Below are 22,978 nucleotides of genomic sequence, written 5' to 3' on the forward strand. Positions count from 1 at the left end.
TCTATTGACAATACTCCTCCTTTTTCTCCCCAAAGCCCCAGTAGATAGCTGTATGTCATAGTTTCACATCCTTCTAGTTGCTGTATGTGGGACGTGGCCTCAGCATGGCCGGAGAAGCGGTGCGTCGGTGCGCGCCTGGGATCCGAACCCAGGCCACCAGTAGCGGAGCGTGCGCACTTAACCGCTAAGCCACAGGGCCAGCCTGGCAGAAGACTTTTTAAAAATTTGGCTTAGCCTAAGTTTAGGGCATGGAATAAGTGAATTTTAATAGTATTTACTTCTATATAGTATGTACTGAGACAAGATTTGGCCAGTGTGGGAAAAAGAAAATTTCAAGTAGGTCTGCAACACTCAGATGCAATGAAATCCCAGACTACCAAAAAGATCAATGAGCTACAGCAGCTATATACTGTGGTCTTTATTAAGAAAAGATTAGGACTGTTGATTCATTTCCAAGTTTTTTTTTTTTTTTAAATTTTATTTATTTGTTTTTTCCCCCAAAGCCCCAGTAGATAGTTGTATGTCATAGCTGCACATCCTTCTAGTTGCTGTATGTGGGACGCGGCCTCAGCATGCCGGAGAAGCGGTGCGTCGGTGCGCACCCGGGATCCGAACCTGGGCCGCCAGCAGCGGAGCACGCGCACTTAACCGCTAAGCCACGGGGCCGGCCCTCATTTCCAAGTTTTTAATGTAATAAGAACTTTCCTTTTCTTGTCCAGGATCAATAGCAATTTATAACAAAATCTATCTACTCATGGGAATAGTTACACAAAACGCTACACATAAATGTAAATAATTACCACCATTATTATGCTTAGAGCTAATGGACAGACTGGTTTGCTTCTAGTTTGCCTTTCAATTATTGTTTCCAAGTTTTAATCTAAGAAATGTTAATTTACTATTCTGCTCTTCTATTTAAAAAATGAAGCATAAAGCTTTGGTGAAGAATTGACAGTAGATTTTCAGTTTCAAAATGGAGAGGGGGCAATAGTATAGATGAAGTACGATTATTTATTAGCTTCTTAAGTTAAGCTTCAAACAACTCTTTTCAATTTTAAATATTACTGATCAATGTCCACTCCTAAATCTTGGAAAATTAAAGCACTGCAATATTTAAACTTACCGTTATGTTTTGAGTATTAGGCACAAAAATATCTTAATTTTTTGGTCACTACCACCCAACCATAACAATTCTGCCAACTGGGTATTAGAAGCAGTTGATTTTTTTTTTTTTTTTTTTTTTCTAATTCCTCGCAGCTGTCCCTCGGCTCAGAGCCTTGCCTCCCTTGGGCGGTGGCCCTACGAGACACTCACTCCCACTGCAGGCCAGAGATCTGTTTACGTTGCTTCTCTCTAGCAGTCAGTCCCGACAGGTCCCATAATACTCCCACCCTGTGTTCTACCTTTTGTGATGTCCTTTATACTGGCTCAGGGCTAGACTCTGCCGTTATCTTAAAGGCCCCAGCAGATGACAGAAAGTGATTTGCATTAGATGAAAGGAAAATGTCAGACAAAGCTCCGAGGAGGAGATGGGTTGGAAGGACTGTGAGGTTCTCAAGAGGTGAAAATGGCAGAGATGGCAGCATGTGCACGGCATCCCGGGGACATGCCAATGTAGCCCTGTGCAGTGTTTCAGCACATGCCTAGAAGCAGTTGATTTTTAAGACCAATCAAAATAAAGTTAATCTGATTTCATTTTTACCTTCAGGATGTAAAGATTACTTGGCACAGATTTTAAGAATGTGCTTAGTTATTTGAATAACTTTTCAAAAAAGAATATTTGTCTTTTTATACTTGCCTTATCATATATCTGCATCTCAAATAAAAATCACTATTTACTAAGCACATGACATACCTTACTATACTATCTAATAATGACTTTACCAGCTTTTTTTTATATTTGGCCAAATTCAAACTGCATAAAGTGAGGATCCACTAAATCAGTCACAATAACAGAGCAACCTGCATTTCAAATTTCTAGTTTATGATAATTATAGTCATTCCACTTTTTGGCTATTTATAATCTTTAACTCATATCTTTAGTTTCTCCTCTAATCTTCTTTTTGAAACAAAATTATATTCTATCTCCAAGAAAGTGGTAACTCTTTACTGTACAAATTCCAGATATAATAAATTTTTATAATTATAAAAGTCAAAAAGCTAGAACACAGGGAAAGATAAAGAAAAAAGACCTATTATTGTGCTTCACCCCTATTAGATTTTCGTGGATTTTCTTTTAATCTTTCTCAGACATACACAAGGAGACTCTTGAAATATACACAAAAGTAGTGCCCACTAGCAGCTGAATTCAACAGTTACCCAAACATGGCCAATCTGGTTTCATCTACCGCACCCATATTCAATCCCTGAGGGATTATTTTAAAGCAAACACCAAACATCATATCATTTCATCTATAAATACTTCAGTATGTATTTCTAATGAAAAGAAACCAAAATGAAAAAAATAATAGGGAAACTCATTTTTTAAATCATCAATATGTATTCTTTAAAAAAATTTTTTAATTATAAAAATTAATTTTTAATTATAACCATCCCTTGCTACTTATTTGTTGAAGAGAATGGGTTACTTGTTCTATAGAATTTCTCCTATTCTAAATTTTGCTTATTGAATTCCTGTAGTATTGCTTAGAAAGCTCTTCTGTTTCCTGTATCTATTTCCTATAAACTTGTAGCTAGATACTGAGACTTGTTGAGATTCAGATTTGATCTTTCGGTAAAAATATCCTGTAAGCGTTGCTGAGTACTTTCTACCGCAGCACATCAGGAGGCATATCACATCTGGCTGTCTCTTTTTTGGGGGCTGTTATATTGTAATCATAGAATTACCAGGGTATTTGAAAACAATCTTAACATCTTTCAAAGTGTATTCCATGACAATTCATGGATGTTGACAGATCTACTGTAAAAATTAGTTTGCCATAACCATGATTCTCAGTAGCTCTTCTATTGAGAATGAGTACATGAAGACATTGAATGTGCAAGCTTCTCCCTAAGGGAGGTCATTAGTCCTGCTTCCTGCCTCTTTAAGTTCACAATACTAAACCCTAGTATACCCACTGTAGTCTAAAATCTCTGTTTAACTCATGGCCCTCCTATCTAGAATCCAGTTTGGTTAGTACATCAGTTAGTATGTAAAAAACATAGGAAAACAAATATATTTTGCTGCTATTATTGGATGAGTCACAAATTCTCATCTATTATGATAAGTGAACGATATCTGCTTTATCTGGCTCCTTGAACTGCTGGGAAGAATAAAAGAAGCACCTGTTAAGCTGATACAGCATAAGAATATTTCTCCTACATTTAGAGATAAGGCCTAATGTAAACTCCCCAAGAGAGGCGACTGAAGCAGATGTTTAGGGAGCTCCACACCATATCCCCTTTGCCCAGCAGATTTCAAGGAACTGTGGGACCGTCCATGCATGCTGGTGTCTCATGGCAAGCTGGCTAAGGCAGTTTGGAAGTGTGGATGAATTAAGGACTCTGGGGCAACTTCGACCAATGAGTGATAGATACCCCAGCCTCCCAGATTTTCAGTGGGATATTCTGAAGCATTCTGCATATTTCCTCAGAAAGTCCCCAGTGGGGTCAAACCCGTCGCCCACAGCGGTAACCAACACAGTAGTGAAACCTTTATTGGCTCTTCTCCCTCGCTGTCTCATTCTCCATACCCTCACTTCTGCTTCTACTTCCTTGGAATCATCTGCCAAATAAACTTTCTGAACCTAGTTCCTCTTCTCAGGCTCTGCTTTCAGGAGAGAACCCGAACTAAGATGGTGACACACTGAAAAATTTCAAGGCACAACTGACTGATATAACAATCTTTCTCACTAATCAGGCCTAGATAAAAAGTAGAAGCAAGGAGAGAACACAAAGGCACTATGTGCTTAGAGTGTGTGTGTGTTGATGGGGCTTATGGAGAGGAGATGTAGTATCAAGAATTAAATAAAACATAAAGGGAACACTGCTGTACATGTTCACCTTGTGTTAATCTTAGTTTTATGTACTTTAGTGGCCAACCAGGTAAGAAAAGGATGTTCTCAGAATCAAAGATTTGATCCATGGAGGGCTTAATGTCACACCTCTTATTTTCTATCTTTTATACCTCAGGACTTGGATTTGAACCAATGCCCCGAATCAACTGTGAAAGAATCAGAGGAATCCTTTGGGATTCTGCTGGCGTAAATGCAATTCAAATTTAAATCTAATCAACATCCATTGAGTGCCAACCATATGGCCAGTATGAAGTTATGCATCATTTGTAGCCTTCAGCTACAATTTGAATAAGTTTACATAAAGACACAACACAGTTTGTATTCTATGCAGCAAAATATGTCTTAGAAGAACATATTGAGGTTTGTAATGACCACTGAATAATGCTGAAGGCAAGGGGAAAAAAACCCAGGACAGTGATTATATAGGATAACAACCAAAAAACGGGATACTCAAACATGACTAATTTCCACTGGAACATTTTGAATAAACTTCCATCAGGGCTGGAGTTAACATTGGGATGAAGCAAATTCTAAGACTACTGATGAAATTTAAGTTACTAAACCCATTTGGTAAGGGAGAAGTAACAGTTCAATTGAATACTGCATATTCCTAGAATTTTCTAAAACAGACACCAAATCATAAAATAGTTTCTAACTAAATTTTAACTTGACTCAGGTTGTCATAGGCATGCTGAGCTTTTCATTAGCTTGACACTGACAGCTTATCCCCATACGCTCTTCCTAATCTCATAGTCCTGACCCTCTATTCCAGTCAGTCAGTTCTAGTTCTTGCTTCTCCAAACACGTCTCTCACATTCTTATCTCTGTGCTGTGGTTCAAGGTGTTGTCCCTCATGGACCGCCCCCGCCCTTCACCTCCCCTTTCTTTCTATCTAAATCCTATCCATCATTGATTAGCTGACTACTTCATTGTATTTGTTTTATTTTTTATTTTTTGTGAGGAAGATCAGCACTGAGCTAACATCCGATGCCAATCCTGCTCTTTTTTTTTTTTGCTGAGGAAGGTTGGCCCTAAGCTAACATCCGTGCCCATCTTCCTCCACATTATATGGGACGCTGCCACAGCATGGCTTTGACAAGCAGTGCGTCGGTGCGCGCCCGGGATCCGAACCTGTGACCCTCGGGCCGCCAAAGAGGAGCGAGTGCACTTAACCGCTTGGACCACCGGGCCGGCCCCTGACTACTTCACTGTAGACAAAATTTCAGGTGCATATATTTTCTTTATGACTACATTATAAGAATCCACATAGATCCAAGTCTCAGGACTATCTGAGAAGACCTGGATTTGAGTTCTAGGCATAGCATTTTTTAGCTTCGTACGCTGTGTAACTCATTCAGTTCAGTCATTCATCAAATATTTTTTTTCTCCTTAAAGCCCCAGTACATAGTTGTATATCTTAGTTGTAGGTCCTCCTAGTTCTTCCATGTGGAATGCCGCCTCAGCATGGCTTGATGAGTAGGTCTGTGCCCTGGATCCGAACCGGTGAACACTGGGCTGCCAAAGTGGAATGCATGAACTTAACCGCTACGCCACCGGGCTGGCCCCTCATTCATCAAATTTTTAATGCATATCCTATAGTGCTAAATGCTAAAGCTACAAAGATGAACGAGATACAGTTCTGATTTCAAGGAGATCACAATTGAAAGGATATTAGATTCTTAAAAAATCTGTAAACATCACAGTATAATTAAGAGATGAAGTGAGATAATGGAAATAATATTTTAAAAATAGAAATAGATATATTACATATAAGGTATTTAAGAAGCACAAAAACTAAGTTTTGATTTATTTAAAATCATGGTATATTTCTTTAAAAATAGCTCATGTTTGCAATGTTAACTTAGTGTTTAGAATTGAAGCTATGTTGAGATGCTGGTACCTTGCCAGCTTGGAAAGACCTCTCTTAGTTAAGCCATACTGTCTGTGAATCTTCTTAAAAGGTAGCTGCTCCCTAAACAGCCCACTGAAGGTACACACAAGCGTGTGTTGGCAGTTTTCTATAACAGGTGGCTTTTGCTAGGATTTCTCTTTCAAAAGACTGCTTAGGCAGGTGCTCTTACTATGTTTACAGATGACTGCATCATAGGATCTAAGGCAGACTGTTTAAACTCTTAAAACACTCAATTTATAAACTCTAAGACGTTTAGATTTGGTAATCCCAAGGGACTCTTTATAAAATGACATGACTATGGGTTAAAAGGTTTTGCTAATTATACTTCTTACTCACGCCTACCATCCACACTTAGATCACACCGTGGCTATGACGTGGTAATGCTGACGGTTTCTTAAAAGCATTTCACAGGTGCCTTTTACTGAAATGGTTGGTTAAATAAATCTAATTACCACCTTCCCAAAATTATTCTAACTTTCCTAAAATTCACAAAATATTTATTTTATACACATAAATATTTATTTTAAATATATAAATATATTTTTATATAAACAAAATATGTTAATATTTATTGCATTTTTTCAATGCAATATTATGCCAATTTTTCATTTGCATAATACATAAACAGGAGTATTTATCTCTCCTATAAAACAACTGTCCTTTACAAAGAACAAAATGCCTACTGAACAGAGAAGTAAAGATCACCCCTTATTTTTGTTATTATTAATTAATGATAAATTAATTTCTTGTTATAATGAAGAATAATCCTAAGGACAGTCCAATTAAACAAAAATATAAAGTAAAAGGAAAAAAAGAACTGCATAATATTTCAGTCACTCTTACTAGGGAAAAAACATCTGCTACTTACGGCAGTGGCTCGAGAGAGTTCTCGACAAGTACTGAGCAGTCCATTTTGTAAATCGTCCCTCTGTAACACCACGGTCTGAATGGCTGCTGCGTTATCTGCGTTCATTTCTATCTCTTGGCTGGCTGATAGCAAAGCTTGCTCAAGCGTGTACTATTATAATAAAAATAATTATACTTAATGTTCTGCATCATTGAATTAATTCTTTTTTACTTTAGCTATCAGTGTCCTGATAATAATCATATAAAGTAACATCAATTGTAGATAATAAACATAATTGTCCTACTTTCTCCTTGTGGAGTTGCTGAAGTTTCTCTTCCAGAGCATGTACCACTTTATCTTGTTCACATAATCGGCTTAACTTGGCCTAGGTTATAAGAGAAGATGTCTTTTGTTAGCAATTTTTTATTTTTCCTGTAACTGGAGGTAGGTATAATAAGAAAACACATTTAAAATAGCCATGGAATACCTAATTACGTCAATCTTTATTTCAATCAGTAAAATAAAAATTAAAATATAGCTTATAAAGATAGAATGCTTAAAAAACATGCATCTAAAGTGAAAAAGCATTTCAATCATACTATTTAACCTATAAAATTCAAAATATTCTTAGTCATCAAACAGTCTAATATGATTTTAACAAATCATTTCAATGTGGTTAAGGTTTTTTCTCTACAAATTGCTGGATAGGTTAAGTGATATATGCCGTCCTTATTTAAAACACCAGCTGGATTCTGTTTTTATATTTTTCATTATGTTCTTACATTCTCAGAAAAGAATATAAACAGATTGCTTCTAATTGCAGCAATACAAATAAAAATATTGCTAACGGAGAAAAATCACTTTCAACAGTTTTAATGTTTTAAATTCTTGGTACTATTCCAATTTTTATGAAAATATGAGAAGGTACTCTAATAAAATTTCAATACTACAATAAACCAGTCTTCTACATGTCTGAAAATAAAAACCCTGGACAAACTGTAAATATGTCCCAAACCTAACTGCATAATGGCAAGTAGGCAAGAAATCTGAGATTTCACTCTCTGCCCTTTATCTATTAATGTAACCACCTTATCTTTGTTAGACAATAAAACTCAAGGTACACCAAATGGAATATATTGAAATAAGGAGATACAACTCAATAGAGTAAAACCAGGGGAAATGAGGGAAGAATGAGATCTCAATAAGAAAGAATGCATGTCAAGTCAGTGATCTAAAATATAACTAAAAAAAAAAAAAAGATTAAATTTAATTGAAAAAGGAAGCAGTGATAGAACAGTGATAGAAGACATAGACAACTTTACCTTGTATCCAGTTCTCCATGATTTTTCTTTATCAGAAATAGTCTTTTACTTTCATTTAAGTGATTCTTAATATGTTTAACTGATAACTATGGGGGGGGGTGGGCAGAGAATAGATGGGGAACGAGGATTTAATTGAATCCAAGCGCAAAAGAAGAAGAACATATTAATTCATTTGATGTCATTTTGGAAAGCAGGGGAGGGAGAGGAAGTTTTTTGTCATGCTTATTTCGAATGTTTTGGCAGAGAATATGACAGAGCACTGATAGTATGTAGCATACTAATACTTACATCAATATCGACTTCTTCGGGTCTGTATTTGTATAACGTGCCTCTACATTCATCTTGCGACAGCTATAAGGAAAAATGTCATATAGCAACTTTAAAAATAATATTAAAAAAAATATTTAGCCTATAGTTAATATTTTAGATTTATATAACAATCACAGAAATGGGATTTTAATGGTTCTTATACTTTTAGAAGTTTAATTCAAACACAGATCATTACAGAAGTAGAAAAATATTTAACAGTGATACAATATGCAAGATACATAAGAATGATATTAACTTAAACTTGTCAAACAAAATAATAAGCTGGTCAAACAAAATTATACAGCACCTTACATTTTCCATTTGAAAGACACACATTATTTAATGAAAAATTGACAAATACAATCATAGCAACTGTACTGAATCGAATAGTCAAATCAGGCATATTTCAACAGTCAAAGCCATCCTTCACGGGATACACGTAACCACACAGCTGTGTATGTGTACACGCAGATGCCAACACATCTTAGTATAAATTTTATTAACAAAATCTCTCACATATGGTATACATATACATAATATATAAACACACATACACAATATAGACTTATCTTGTTCTTCTGTCTTAAGAACTAAAAGATAATGGAGGAAAAGGACGGGTTTAATTGAAAAGAGGAAAATCATTCAAAACCTCATAAAACTGAAAGCCTATGTTATAACATAACTATGGGTAGTCAAATTTCATAAAAAGTTTATATGTGCTTATTGACACCATTGGTTTTATTATATTGTAAAGAATTATTGTTCAGTGTATCTAAACATCCTTTCTTCAGCTTCTTTCAACTAGCTTTTGGTCAAACGAAGCCTCATTTCTGACTGTGCTTACCAAGATTTCAATAGCCATCCCAGTCAGTTATACCATAGATCACATCATAGCCCCTGCAGGCAATATTTCCCTCTCTCTCGTCTTTTGACTTTAGATTGACTGCCAGACAGTAACAAAAACATATTAGGAAAAATTTAATTGGGGCTCACTGTAAGTTTACTAAATGGTACACTTCTTCTCAAAGTGGGGATGGGAGTAATGTATCTCAACACTGGAAAAGTACATTTCATACATACATACAAAAACGAATGCGACTGTACGCGACTATATAACTATATATGCCCTCTCTGTAAAAACCGCTGCACAGTTACATCTTTAGAAGGAGGCATACTTTAAACAAACACACAGGGACCGAGATTGGATTGGTGGTTACCAGAGGGGAAGGGGGGAGGGAGGAGGGTCAAAAGCATAATTCGGTACATGTGTGTGGTGATGGGTTGGTAATTAGTATTTTGGTGGTGAACATGATGTAATCTATGCAGAAATAGAAGTACAATGATGTACACCTGAAATTTTTACAATGTTATAAACCAATGTTACTGCAATAAACAAAAAATTAAAAAAAAAAAAAAAGGAGGAGGCATACTTTAGATAAAACAGATAACTTTGAATAGATCTAGAAATGTGGGAATCAGGAGGTTAAAAATGTAAGCATTCCAAACATACAACAATAAATCCTAGATTTACGTGTTTCAAGACATTACTTTCACGTACCTCATGCAAATGAATTTGTGACTATTTAAGGGTATGCACAGTGATTAATAAACCACAAAACTTTCAAAGAAACGAGTATCACATGAAAAATGAATTTAATGGCAAAGGTCAGAATACTTGCGCACTATTTTAAAACAAGGATCACTGAATACGTCCTGAGACGTGTCAGTTGTTATTCTAAATTAAAGCACCTCGATCCAAGAAAAGAATTTGTACTCCTATCTGAAAAAAAGTAATATAAAATAAGTTTTAAAACGCTTAGATCCATGATAAAAAATGTAAGAAAATGCCAAAATTAATTTTTCTCATTTCTAAGAAATTAAAGATATAAAGTCTTTAGCTACTAAATGTCCAAATATACTTTGCTTATTTAATATTTAAAGTTAAATGCAAAACAGCTTTACTAAACCATGGAATATATAATTTGAACGTAACTAGTGGATAGTGCTACATTGAGATTAAAATATGAATTATATTCTATATCCCAGGGTCAATAGAAAAAAGACTAGTATTTTAAAAAGGGAACTTAGTAATCTGTAATAAATATTTAGGATATTGGAATGCTATTTTTATTTAGGAATCTTACTGCATATTCATTTTCATATCAGTTAGTACATTATAAAAAAGAAAAATGTGTACTGTGTAGTTATAATTTTAGAGTGATATACCCTTATAGCCATATAAATATATTACACACATAAATTAGATTTATTTTTGTTGTGACTATATTTTTAGTACCACCAAAAAATTTATTTAAACCTTTTATCAAGTTATTCAATAGAGATATTCATTATTAGATACCAACTAACAAAAATCCTAAAATAATTAACCTTCCACTATACATTGCTTTTACCTGTCAGAAGTATAAAAATACAAGGTTATTTAAGCATGTCCTATTTTCCATTACTGATAACAATTACTGAGGGTTTTTTAAGAAAAGATGGATATAATTTATTAAAAAAACAATTTCCATCTAGAATTGAAGTTTGCTGTTTAGTCCTGAATATGAAAATCCTACTAATAAAAAAAATGTAATTTCATGAATATTTTGATTAGCTCAAGTTCTGCATAAAATAATGTTTCATGACAATACTTTCTATCATTTTTCAATTTCATCTTTCGCAAAAAAAAAAAGTTCTGGGTTTGAATGCCTGCATTTGAAGTACCTCAGCAACATTAGAAAAGCAAATGAAAATGGGCTATGTAGTTATATAAGCTTGAGCAGTGCTCAAGCCACAACTTGCAAAGTGTATTATACAGACTTACTGACTACATAATACGTGCTGTATTTTATTTAGAAAGTCAGAGCTTTTTCATAATAAAATACCTAGTAATCTTTTTAAAAACTGGCATTAAAACAAAATTACTTTCATTAATTAAAATTTAACTTTCCACAGTATCCCTTTTAAGTATGTGAACTATTTATATATTTTAAAGTATATGAATATATATACAAACCCCAAAAAAGGATTTTGGGGGAAATATTTGATAAAATTAGACATTATCTCCTATGAGGACTCAAAAATGCTCACAGGGCTGTAGGTATTTGCTAATATTAGTCTGTATCTTTTTTTTTTAAAGATTTTATTTTATTTTATTTTTTCCCCCCAAAGCCCCAGTGGATAGTTGTGTGTCGTAGCTGCACATCCTTCTAGTTGCTGTATGTGGGACTCGGCCTCAGGATGAACGGAGAAGTGGTGCCTCGATGCGCACCCGGGATCCGAACCCGGGCCACCAGCATCGCAGCGCGTGCACTTAACCACCAAGCCACAGGGCCGGCCCAGTCTGTATCTTTTAAAACAATTATTGGGGCCGGTCCCAAGGCGTAGCAGTTAAGTGTGTGTGCTCCGCTGCTGGCGGCCCGGGTTCGGATCCCGGGCGCGCACCGACACACCACTTGTCAGGCCATGCTGTGGCGGCGTCCCATATAAAGTGGAGGAAGATGGGCACAGATGTTAGCCCAGGGCCAGTCTTCCTCAGCAAAAAGAGGAGGACTGGCATGGATGTTAGCTCAGGGCTGATTTTCCTCACATACGGAAAAAAAAAATTATTTATCAGGTGATTAATTTCACTGAGAGTAATTATGTTATAAAAACTCTGGTACAAAATGTAATTGTGAAAGGTGGTAGAATGAGTAATAAAAGCAGAGGAATTTTTTGACCTGCTCACTTTAGCATTTGTTTTGATTCAGTTTTAGGTCCTTTTTATTTGACTAATTTTAAGAAAATTACTGTCTAGGTAATTTCCCAGGTGTCCTCTTTCTTCTAAGAAAAGGCAAACATAAAGGTCTTCCTGAGAGAAAACCTGAATGGCCATGATTCAGAATAACAGTCATAAAACATTATATTGCCACCATATTTTCAGCTAAATTTCAGGAACCTATTAACACAGCATTGTAATGTGATGTTAGAAAAGCAAACCATGACAGTGTACGATATAAACTTTCATAAAGATTTTCTTTGGATAATAACATAATAAGGGAAATCTGGAGAAAAAAATATCTAATTTCAATTTACATAAATTTATAAACAGAGTTTAAGAAACGTGTCTGACTGTCACTTTTATTCATCAAAAATGCCCTGCAAAAATTAAGTACTTTACTAGCAGCTGATTAAAAAAAGGATTCCCTGAAGACTCCCTAGACTTGACAGCACTGAGCGCCAACATTGATTTCCTGGCAATTGGTTGCCCATCTCATGCCTAGGCATGGTACTGACATTAGACAGTCAGACCTTCCTGTGCTGTATAATTTTAGTTTTTTTCTTTCAAGTATTAATATGAGAAAATATATAAATCGACTGCTCTTTCAGTATTCAAGGCCAGTGATGCTATGTAAGACCAGTCTCAGATATTCCTACGCTTTCGAAAAACTCCAATTAGAACTTTTGGTGCAACTGAGTAATTTCAATAGCCATGACTTCTGCATCATCAACCCTGATTACTGATCAATATGAAAAAGAAAAACCAAACCAAACCAAACCAAAAACCCAGGCTATCACTCTTATTGAAAATATGCAAAATGTGAAAAATGAAAACATAACCTATTACAACAAAAGGTCTTTGATCTCAAACACTGAAAAAGGTGTCCATTCTAGGAAAAGTGCTCAAGTTCTTAGTGTGGCATTTTGGAATGGAGTGGCAAGGTTCTATAATCTGGTGACCTTAAGAATGGAAAAATTCCATTTTCTTGTGGAAAGTAAAGCTGTTTAACTTTAAATATTTAATACTTTGTTTATCTCTTTATTGCAAATTAAAAACTATGCTCAATCATATAACATACCTTATCTGTTTGGAAAACTGTGTTCAGAAATAAGAGTCACCCTCCCGCCAACTGTCTCAATCTCCCAGTGATGAGGCCCATGACGCAGACCTCCAGGCAACCAAAGCAAACCAGGGGCCTTTAAAGCCAGCGTGAGCTCAGGGTTTCTTTTCACCAGGTGCTTTTAGATATTTTCACCAAAAAATATATTCATTTTTCATGTTAGTTAACTTTCTTCTTCTGTATGATTTTTTAAGTATTGTAACAGGGCATAGGCCACAGTAATTTGAGGGTGTGGAAGTGGAAGAGGCTGATGTTGCAAAACACACAGCTAAGAACATTTAGACCATGAAATACAAAAAAATTGGATAGGAATGTACAAAATGACTTCTTTTGCAGATCTGCAGATTACCAAGGTCCTAAACTAAAGCCAGCCAACTCCATGGCACATATTTTGAGTTAGGGAGAAGAATGGGATAAGTAAGATACGATTATCTTGATGACTGCATAAGAATGATAAAAATACCGGGAGAAGACACTCCCAGGATATTAAGAAATGCCTACCTTTAAGTTTTACCATACCATAGTACAGAAACTAGAGGTAAAATAACTCCCATACAAATATAATGTATTCCTAAAACATTGAGGGAGGGGTTGTGGGGAGCTGCCCCCAAAAGGAAAAAAAAAATTTTTTTAAGTTGCCTCTAAAAATCAGTTATAATGCTTTTAGAGTTAATCAAAATTAATGACAATCTAGTAAAAATTTTGCAAATGTACTGCAGACCTCCAAGTACATATCAATCAAATACTCTGCACAAAAACTTTAGGAAAATGGCACACTTAATATTCAACAGCAAAATGTTCAGCGAAGCCATGCCAAGAATTCTGCAGCATCTTGAAAAGCATGGATGAATTGCGTTTTTCCAAATAGACATAAACAAAAAATGGAATAAAAACACTAATGTCATGAGTAACTCTGAGGATAAACCAAAACTGTCACTGAGGGATTTTGCAGATGATAAAGCAGTATCATTCACTGTCCAAGACCTTACTTGCTGGTACAGTTGGGGTCTTAGCGCCGAGTTCTCAATCATTGTGTGAACCATGGTGATAATAGGTTCATTTTCTTTCATCTATTTCAAATCAGGAGGAGCATACAGCAAACATCAGTTTACAGCATAGCTAGATTTGAAAGACGACACTGTGAATATAGCCTCTACTTTAATATCTTCCTAATAGTGCAGTTGTTCACATTTTACCCCAACGTTGTATAGATTTAATTTATATAAACCATTTCAAACAAGTATTAAACACTGTAAAATACTTCCAAGGTGATAAAAAAGCTTACTAATTGCAATATTGCTGCAACTAGGTTTTACTTTATAATCAATATACTCAATTAATGAATATTTCTACATATACTAGAATAGACGATAAAGCATTATGATTCTAACAATAAAGGGTGACAACTTATGAATTTAAAAGGTGAAAAACGATATCGTTTGATTACTTATTCAGTAAAAAGGCTTAAAACGATATTCAGTTCATTAGTTGATCAGAAAAAAATTAGTTCTCTATAAATATTAACATTTTATAATATAATAATCAATATATCTTGTCACTTAGATAATCACACATTTTATTAAAATTAACCTCAACAGACACTTATATATACTCTATTTTGGATTTTCTCACAGTATAACATCAAATGTAGAATTATTTCAAGGATATGCAAACTAAAATTTATTTAGCAAAGACTCAGTGTATCTCCCCAGCTCCTAAAACGGCTGAAACCATGTTTTACATTTCCAGCTAGGTTGTACTTAATTACTGCCTCTAGAAAAATATTTGTTTTAGCAGGCTCTTGACTCAAGAGTCATAGAAAATCATCATGACATATATAGAGCAAAAGGCCAACAAGGTTTGTACCATTTGTAAGTAGACAAGTCTGCTTATAATTGTAATTTGTAACATTTGGTTTACATAATTTTCATCCTCCATATTATAGAAAATAAGCATTTCTATCATGGTTAACAAATGCTACTTCACTGATTTGCTAAATCTACAACAAAAGCTTACTCATCTTAAGATTAATAAACATATAACATAACTAAAAAATAAATCTTGAAAACTGTATATCTAGACAATTTCATTTTTAGCCTAGTTACCAATGTTTCATGTCAATAAAACCTGTTTTGGTTGTCAAATTAGAAACCTCTTGTGACTGGTTTAATCTACTTTTAAAAAGTTCTATTCAAGCTAAATAATTTATTTTTAAATCTACACATCTACATATTAGTTAAACTCAAACTTCTCTCCTCTCAGTGTTATCCCGTAAGGGCCCAAAGCATTTATAGTGACATTGCACACAGGAGACAAATGTGTTGATATGCAATACAGGGTAATTTTTTTTACAGTGTTGCAAAGTAACTTATAAATAAACAACTAAAGATATAAATTTTTCTTTAGGAGAAAAAACCTTTTATTACAGAAATTTAAGATCTCTTTCTATTTTAAAGTGCCCTCTATGCTTTAGAGAATGCTCCTCTATCTTAACCAAATGTTGATCTTGGAATAAAGTATAACTGCTTTTTGTTTTGGCTTAATCATTTGACCACCTTGATATACATTTCCTATTATACAAGTAGCTTAAATCTCTATTCATTTTTAGTATTAATTTTAATTTTCAAAGCAATCTCATCTGTGCACGTTATTTTTCAATAGCATGCCATGGAAATTAGACAGAAGAGTACTTAACTCAGAGATTACTGGGGGGTGAGGGGATGTCAGGAGCATGAATGTTTAAGAAATAATGGAGATCAGATAGTATCCAAATGTAAAGGATACTCAAGATCAAACTGAAATCCCCCGTCGAGTCTTGGAAATCTGGCATCACAAACGGGTCTCTGTGTCAAATTGCTAGGTCTGTCAATGTGGCTTATACTGGTACGTGGAGCTTCAGTACGGTACAGATTAATGACTAATGCTCATACTCTAGGCCTAAGGAATGTACTTAAAAATGTATTTTAAAAGGGAGAAGGGACAATATGGTTTCTGCAAAAATGTATTTTAAAAGGGAGAAGGGACAATATGGTTTCTGCAGAAGGGTAATCAAGCCTGATTTATTTAGTGGAATACTTTGAGAGGGTCAATATGCATGAGTATACAGGGAAGCCATGCTTGTGATTTGAAAATGCCTCTGTTTAATTTACATGTCAAAAATCATTAAACATTAAGTCACTGAGAAAGGATCTCCGCAAGGAGAAACTGACAGAAAAATTAAAAGCAAAAATAATATTTAAAGTATACAAACTGCAGAGTGTCTCAGAGATCGCTTCTGGAATTACTATTTTTCATTATGAGACGTTTCAAACATACCTATCAAATCCTAGAATATTAAAATTTGAAGGTATTTCTGGAAGCTGACAATTCAGTAAAACAAAGGAATGAAAAATGTTAGCAGCAATTATTTTGAATTGTGGGACCATGGATTATTTTTTATTCTTTCTCTATACTACCCTACATTTCCCAAATCTTCTCCACTGAGTAGATATTGCTTTTCTAATTAAAAGCAAAAGTTATTAAAGAGTCAAGGATAAAAATATATAAATATGAAATGAACTAAATTAATAAAACAACTACAGCCTCTGGCAAATACTTGGTGACACAAAGAGGCTAAGAAAAAGTTTTAGCACCACGTGTTCATATCATGTTCAAGGCTGGGAGTTAAGGTAGAAGACACCAGTTGGAGTCCTTCAGTGCAGTGAGGACTAGAGAACTGTTCTCATGACCTTGACTCTGTCTTATGAATCTGTATCCACATCAGCAATTTATTGGAAGGAATGTTAACTAATCAAAAAAAGTAAGCTACCCAATGCATTTGTAAATATATATGACTATCTTGTAATACTATTTTTCTTTTTCTTATTGGCTACTTCAGAAATCAAAGTTCAAGTTTATTTAGATCAATGGTTCTTAACCCACACCAGAATCACTTGAGGAGCTGGAAAAGAATATAGACACTCTGATTCCCAGATAATTCTAATGTGCAACTTGAGAATCTTTGATGTAGATAACATCATTACAACATCATATTGACAGGCTGATCTAAAGATTCCTTTGGCAGAACTATGATGTTCTCCAGGTGTTAAAGTCAGTCAAATGTAATTCGACAATAGTGAGTGTTCTTCAGTGCATATCCTCCTTGGGATCTCATTTTACTCAAGTCGGAGAAATGGGATAAGACTATATATGGAAAGGCAGAAGCTGCGGGACCATGTCAGAACTCCCTTGGGCATCATACCCACCTAACCAAGGGCCCTGAGGATGACTGGTAGTGGGCTGTAAGAATGATCTGCAGGTGAGTGGTCCTGTACGTGGTGGCTCTCTCCCTGCATGTGGCATGCAACAGCTGAAGCCAACTAAACACAATAGTCAGGAACCATACAATGGGAGTTTGGTCCCTATTAAACAATTTCAATGATCTGATGACACCACCTTCACTCTTTCCAGATTTACTGAATTGGAAATACTAGATCGTATCTCATCTCCAGAGTGGTCCTAGAAATAGGCTAGTGGTTCCTTTCACTAAATCAACACTGAAATATTCTCTATTTTAATCCTTAGAAACTGACTTGTTTCTGTAACTTACACCGCAACAGCACATTCTATCTGGCCTTTGCTATGTAAATTTCATAATAGCTTTTGAATTACAGCAGTAAAGTATGACCTAAAAAGAAAAAAACACATATAATGCTCTATGAGCATCTTGGAATTCTGTTCTTAAGTTCTTCAAAAGAAGGAATATCCAGCAATTCTCTTCTGGTTTGAATATAAGAACACTAGACAGCATTATGATAGTGGTGTTAATAGCTGACATATTTTGTTTTAAGGAATTAGAGCAAAAGAAAGACTAATTAGTACGTGGAGGATGTTTAATAACTTACTTGAAAATGAGCTAAATGCTTTGCTTCCTGTTTTAATTCCTTCTTTGAAGTAACAGGTAATGTAGGCTTAGTTTTCAGTTAATTGCTAAATTATAAAGCTATTATAAAAAGCCCATCATTTTATAATAATAAAAATAAGTTATGATTCAGGCATTACATTATTTTCATAATTAACTTCCACAGTAAATAAGAAAATGTAAGTGTTTTTTACTTGAAATTAAGTCCAAAAATACCTAGAATCTGACACTTACTTTAGCTTCTTTCTCAGTTTGGAGGTATCTTGGGCTAATATGAATATAGAGCATCCTTTGATGTTTCTGTCAGAAATAGCTTGATTTAAAAACCCATCACCAAAAAACTTATTCAAGACGATTACACTTAACTATGTTATACTTGCTAGGATTTTGAGCAGAACTTCCCACTGACACATGTGGGCTGGGAATGGGTTACAGGTGTGTGGAGATAGAGACCACCTCAGTTCTCAGTGGGCCTAATGTGCTCCTGACAGCATCTCCAGTTATTTTCAAAGTGCTGTATAAATATTGTCACTTTCTATGTGTGTCCTACGTGGAAAAGGTTAGAAAGCACTAAGATAATATTTCTGGTTTCAGAAAAACTAGAATTTTTTCTTTTTTTGGTGTTCCTTGTGATTACTTATCTCAGTAGATCTCAAACCTGACTGGAAAAAGAAAAAAGTCTCCTTAGAGATTTTAAAACATATGCAAGGCTGTGTGGGCTCTGGCAATTCTGACTGGGGACTGGAGGATGGAGGCCCTTAAGTATTGTTTTTGCCTTTCTAAAGACCCACTGGTAGTTCTGACAGGAAATCAGCCTTCAGAACCATGGTCCCATCCTGGCACTAATTCAATCATCACCAACAAGGAATTTTTCAAGGTCTTGATGGGTCAGTACTAAATGTCGGTCAAGGTATCTGTGCAACTATCAAAAGATGAAAAATTTCGAACTAATTATTTAGTCCCAAGTATTGCATCTAGATTAAAATATTCTCTTGTCTTTGCATGAGATACAGCATTAAGAGATTTAACCCCTTTCAAAAAAGTCAACTGATTCTCCTTATTAATAATATGAGTGGACTCAGCAGAACCATGGGGGATCTGGGGTGTCAGTCAGGAATCCAATTTTCAATTTCCAGTTGTTCTATTATTCTAGCAACTTCTAAATATTGGTTTCAAAGTCTCTATCTGTATAGAAATTAGACTAGCTATGAACGCAGAAGGAACAGGATATTCTAACTCATGAGATAAAATGCTCCTAAAAAAATTTTTTTTAGGGGGGATGGGCTGGAAGGAGAAAGATAAGCAGTGAACAGAGCCAAGATGGTCATTCATATAATTTGTCCTTGGAAAAGATAAATTCTCCAATCCTCCTTTAAGTATAAGAAGTGGTTAAGAAGCGGCTTAACTGCTCTTTAAAGTTTATATAATAAATCATCTAGAATAGTGTTGTCCAACAGAACTTTCTGTGATGATGGAAATGTTCTACATCAGTGTGGTCCAGTACTGTAGCCATTAGCCACACGTGGCTCTTCAGCCCTTGAAATGTGGCTAGTGTGACTGAGGAAATGAATTTTACTTTTAGAAAAAATGTAACTGATTCAAATGTAAATTAAAAACATATGGCTAGTAGCTTTCAAATTAGATAGAAGGTCTAAAAATTCTAAACCAATAAAGTAAGTATAATTTTTCCCCTGATCTGGATCTTATTCCCAGAAGAGGAAAACATTTGCTCAAGCTCTGTCTTGTAACTGAGTTTTCTTGAGTCTGAATTCTGCCCAACAACTTCCTCCTTTTTTTGAGCAGGCAGTCCGGATGATTTCTAGCTATCCTGTGGAGCTTTTGTCCTCACTGATAACCAATGAGAAGACCCGTTTCTGTGCTGTCATTTTCCATTTAAATGGAAAATGGGCTTTTCCCAAGTTCTTAATGACGTCTTAGGAAAAGAATTTTTAATTTGGGAATCTGTCTTAACAATAGCAAAAAACCTTAATAGCCTAATCACCGAAGAATCCATTTCTCAAGAATGTCCTCCTGTGTCTAGATCAATAAACTCTTAAGACGTGTGGCAAAACTAAAAAGCTAGAGAATTTGACATGCCTAGGGTGAAGCTTTGAGGAATGCGGGGGTCTTTATAAACAGGTCATTTAGATAATGACAATGTAAATGCCTTCCCCTCTCATTCTAGGCACATCTGAAAGTCCAAGAACCTGAGATTGAAGGGTATGACTACCTATTGAAACGACTCATTATTTAACAGGGAGCAGGGAAATTGGAAGTGACTTTTTAAATAGAAGAATGTAAATAAGTCTCTTTATAACTGATGGGGCAAAGTATTGAGGTCTATTACTTGGGAAATTTTGAAGTGATCTGAATAAACTGTCCATGCTATACATGTTTTCTAAAAGTAAAACTTTGAAAAAAAATTACTATTGTTATATATTTAGAAGGGAGAAAGATACATTCCAAAAAAAAAAAAAAAAAAAGAACAACAAATTGGGACACTAACACAGGAGTCAAACATATCTGGGGGAAAAAAAAAGCATTTCTAAACTGGCCGGAATACTGATAAGCCCCATTTATTGAAAAACATTACAGAAACCAGCAGAAAAATGATGTCTATACTCACAACTTCATTAATTGCTGAATTTTTAAAGCCACAATTTTGAGACATATAGTCTAGGCCAATGCCTTTCCAAATAATTTACTTATATAATTTACTCACAGTCAGTTTCATTCTTTTTCATCCAAGGGTCTTTTTAAGTATTTTTTAAAAATTAAAATCATTTTGGCCACAGGATAAATTTTACAGATTTTATTTTTAACTTCAGTGGCTTAATCTATTTTCCTTGTATAATGATCTTTTCTTAACCACTGTTCCTTTAACTTCAAGTAATATGTTATTATTTGATGCTACCATTTTTATTCCTGCCATCCAAAGGCAACAGGAAATAGTAAAAGAACTCAAAATTCGTTTTCTAAAAATGCTTTATTGTAGACATAATGTTTGAAATGGTCACATTTTTCTCCTCTTTGCAAATATTTTAACAATACCATTTTAAAGAGACAAAACATCCCTCACATCTCTTTTAGTAAAAAAAAAAGATATTTGTTCTTGCTATGGGTAAATCTACTCAAAATACAGTTGAGCTTTAAATCAAAATTAAAATATCTTCTAGATATAAGGATCTGGGTTTTACTAATAGCAATTGTATTATTACTGAGTTACAATTGGCACTAAGTAGCAGAATTCCCACCACTAACTTAGAGATTTACCAGCTTATGTTTTAACTACATAATGACACCCTTAGGTCAATCCTAGAAATGTTTTTGGCATTTACGCTCAACTTTATTTCCTTCCTGGGCTTTGAAAATCATTTGAGTTCTACTTTGTAAGCACTAACATCCTGCCTTACACTGAGCTCCATAAATCTCTGCCGAATGAACTTTCTGAAAAATATATAAAAAGAAGACAGAAGCAAAAGCTACAGTAATTGAGCTACAAAAATACTTGCTTTTGTAAATACAAAACAGAACTGTATAAATATTATGTATTTTAGGAGGGGTGGGGAAATTTTGTTTTCATTTTTCTATCTCATTAAATAGGAAAATAACCAGTACATAACTGGGAGCTGATATTCTTTAGGTAACCAAGATCAGCAACCTGAAACAGGACTACTCTAAGAACAGCTCCATTCATTCTGAAGGAAGTCAAAATAGATTTTTTAAAAAAGGAAAGAAAATTCACTAATTCAATGTATTTATCCTAGTATTGTGATTTTGGGCAAGTCATTAAACCTGATTGAACGGGGATAGAGGTAACTGGTCCACGTGCTGCAGAGGCTGTGCATGAGAAGCCAAGTGGGGTTTTGTATCTGACAGTGCTTTGCAAAGTGTAAAGCGATACCTAAGCTATTCGCATGGACAGGCACTGAACAGGTGCACAGTGCAGAGGATGGGAGCGCTTTTGAAGTTATGAGAAACAATGAGTCGCTGGCTAAACAAAAGGGTTTACGGCGGAGGAAGTGAGGGCTTGAATGACAAACCAAAAAGAGATCCTATTTTGCAGGGAACGGGGAGTTTGTGAAATTTCCCGAGTAGCTGAAAGACATAATGTGGCAGAGGCTTTTAGTATTGCCAAGATTTGGTGACTAAATGGTAATGAGAGGCTTAGTACCTATAAGGTGTTATGGTGGCTTCTGCTATCCTGACCATGCAGATATTGTGTATTCAGCTAAAATAATCTATTCAGATAGCTCTACAGAATCTCATGAATTTTCCATTTTCAGTAAAACTATTTTCAAAGTACTTTTAACTTCCGTTTCAAGGTTATTTATTTATTTATTTATTTATTTATTGCTGAGAAAGATTAGCCCTGAGCTAACATCCGTGCCAATATTTCTGTCTCTCTTTTTTTAGTATGTGTACCACCATCACAGCATGGCTGCTAACAGAGTGGTGTAAGTCCACGTCTGGGAACCGAACCCAGGCCGCCGAAGCGGAGCGTACTGAACTTAACCACTAGGCCACTGGGGCTGGCCCTCAAGGTATTTTTTTTTTCCCTTAAGGTATTTTTAACTTTACTCTGTGCTGGTGTTGGACAGATGAAATACTAGGAGAACATAATACAACTCCAGAAGGCTGCCTGACTTAATTCTGCTATTTTGTAAATTTGTGCAACCTCCACGCTTACAGTGGTGGAACATGAGGCAGGATGCTGAGGACTGTCACTTCTTGTGTCCTCCCAGGTAGTCTACCATTTGTTTTTCTTTGCATCCACCAGGCAATCAGACTG

The 22,978-nt window shown here is 35.1% G+C and overlaps 1 protein-coding gene across 3 annotated transcripts in view; it reads right to left on the bottom strand.

Annotated features, from left to right (window-relative positions):
• PLEKHA5 (pleckstrin homology domain containing A5) overlaps positions 1-22,978 on the bottom strand; it is a 233,599-nt gene that overhangs the window by 28,418 nt on the left and 182,203 nt on the right. For 2 of the 3 annotated variants that reach the window (XM_058558683.1, XM_058558682.1), the window contains 3 exons: positions 8,386-8,448; positions 7,080-7,160; positions 6,797-6,946 (listed from right to left, as the gene is read on the bottom strand). In XM_058558683.1, the coding sequence (XP_058414666.1) occupies positions 6,797-6,946; positions 7,080-7,160; positions 8,386-8,448 (294 nt within the window). Of the gene's footprint in view, positions 1-6,796; positions 6,947-7,079; positions 7,161-8,385; positions 8,449-8,960; positions 8,997-14,275; positions 14,357-22,978 lie in introns of all 3 variants that reach the window. The other variant, XM_058558686.1, reaches the window with a different exon arrangement.

This window comes from Diceros bicornis, chromosome 17, assembly GCF_020826845.1.
Source record: "Diceros bicornis minor isolate mBicDic1 chromosome 17, mDicBic1.mat.cur, whole genome shotgun sequence".
Lineage (NCBI taxonomy): Eukaryota > Metazoa > Chordata > Mammalia > Perissodactyla > Rhinocerotidae > Diceros > Diceros bicornis.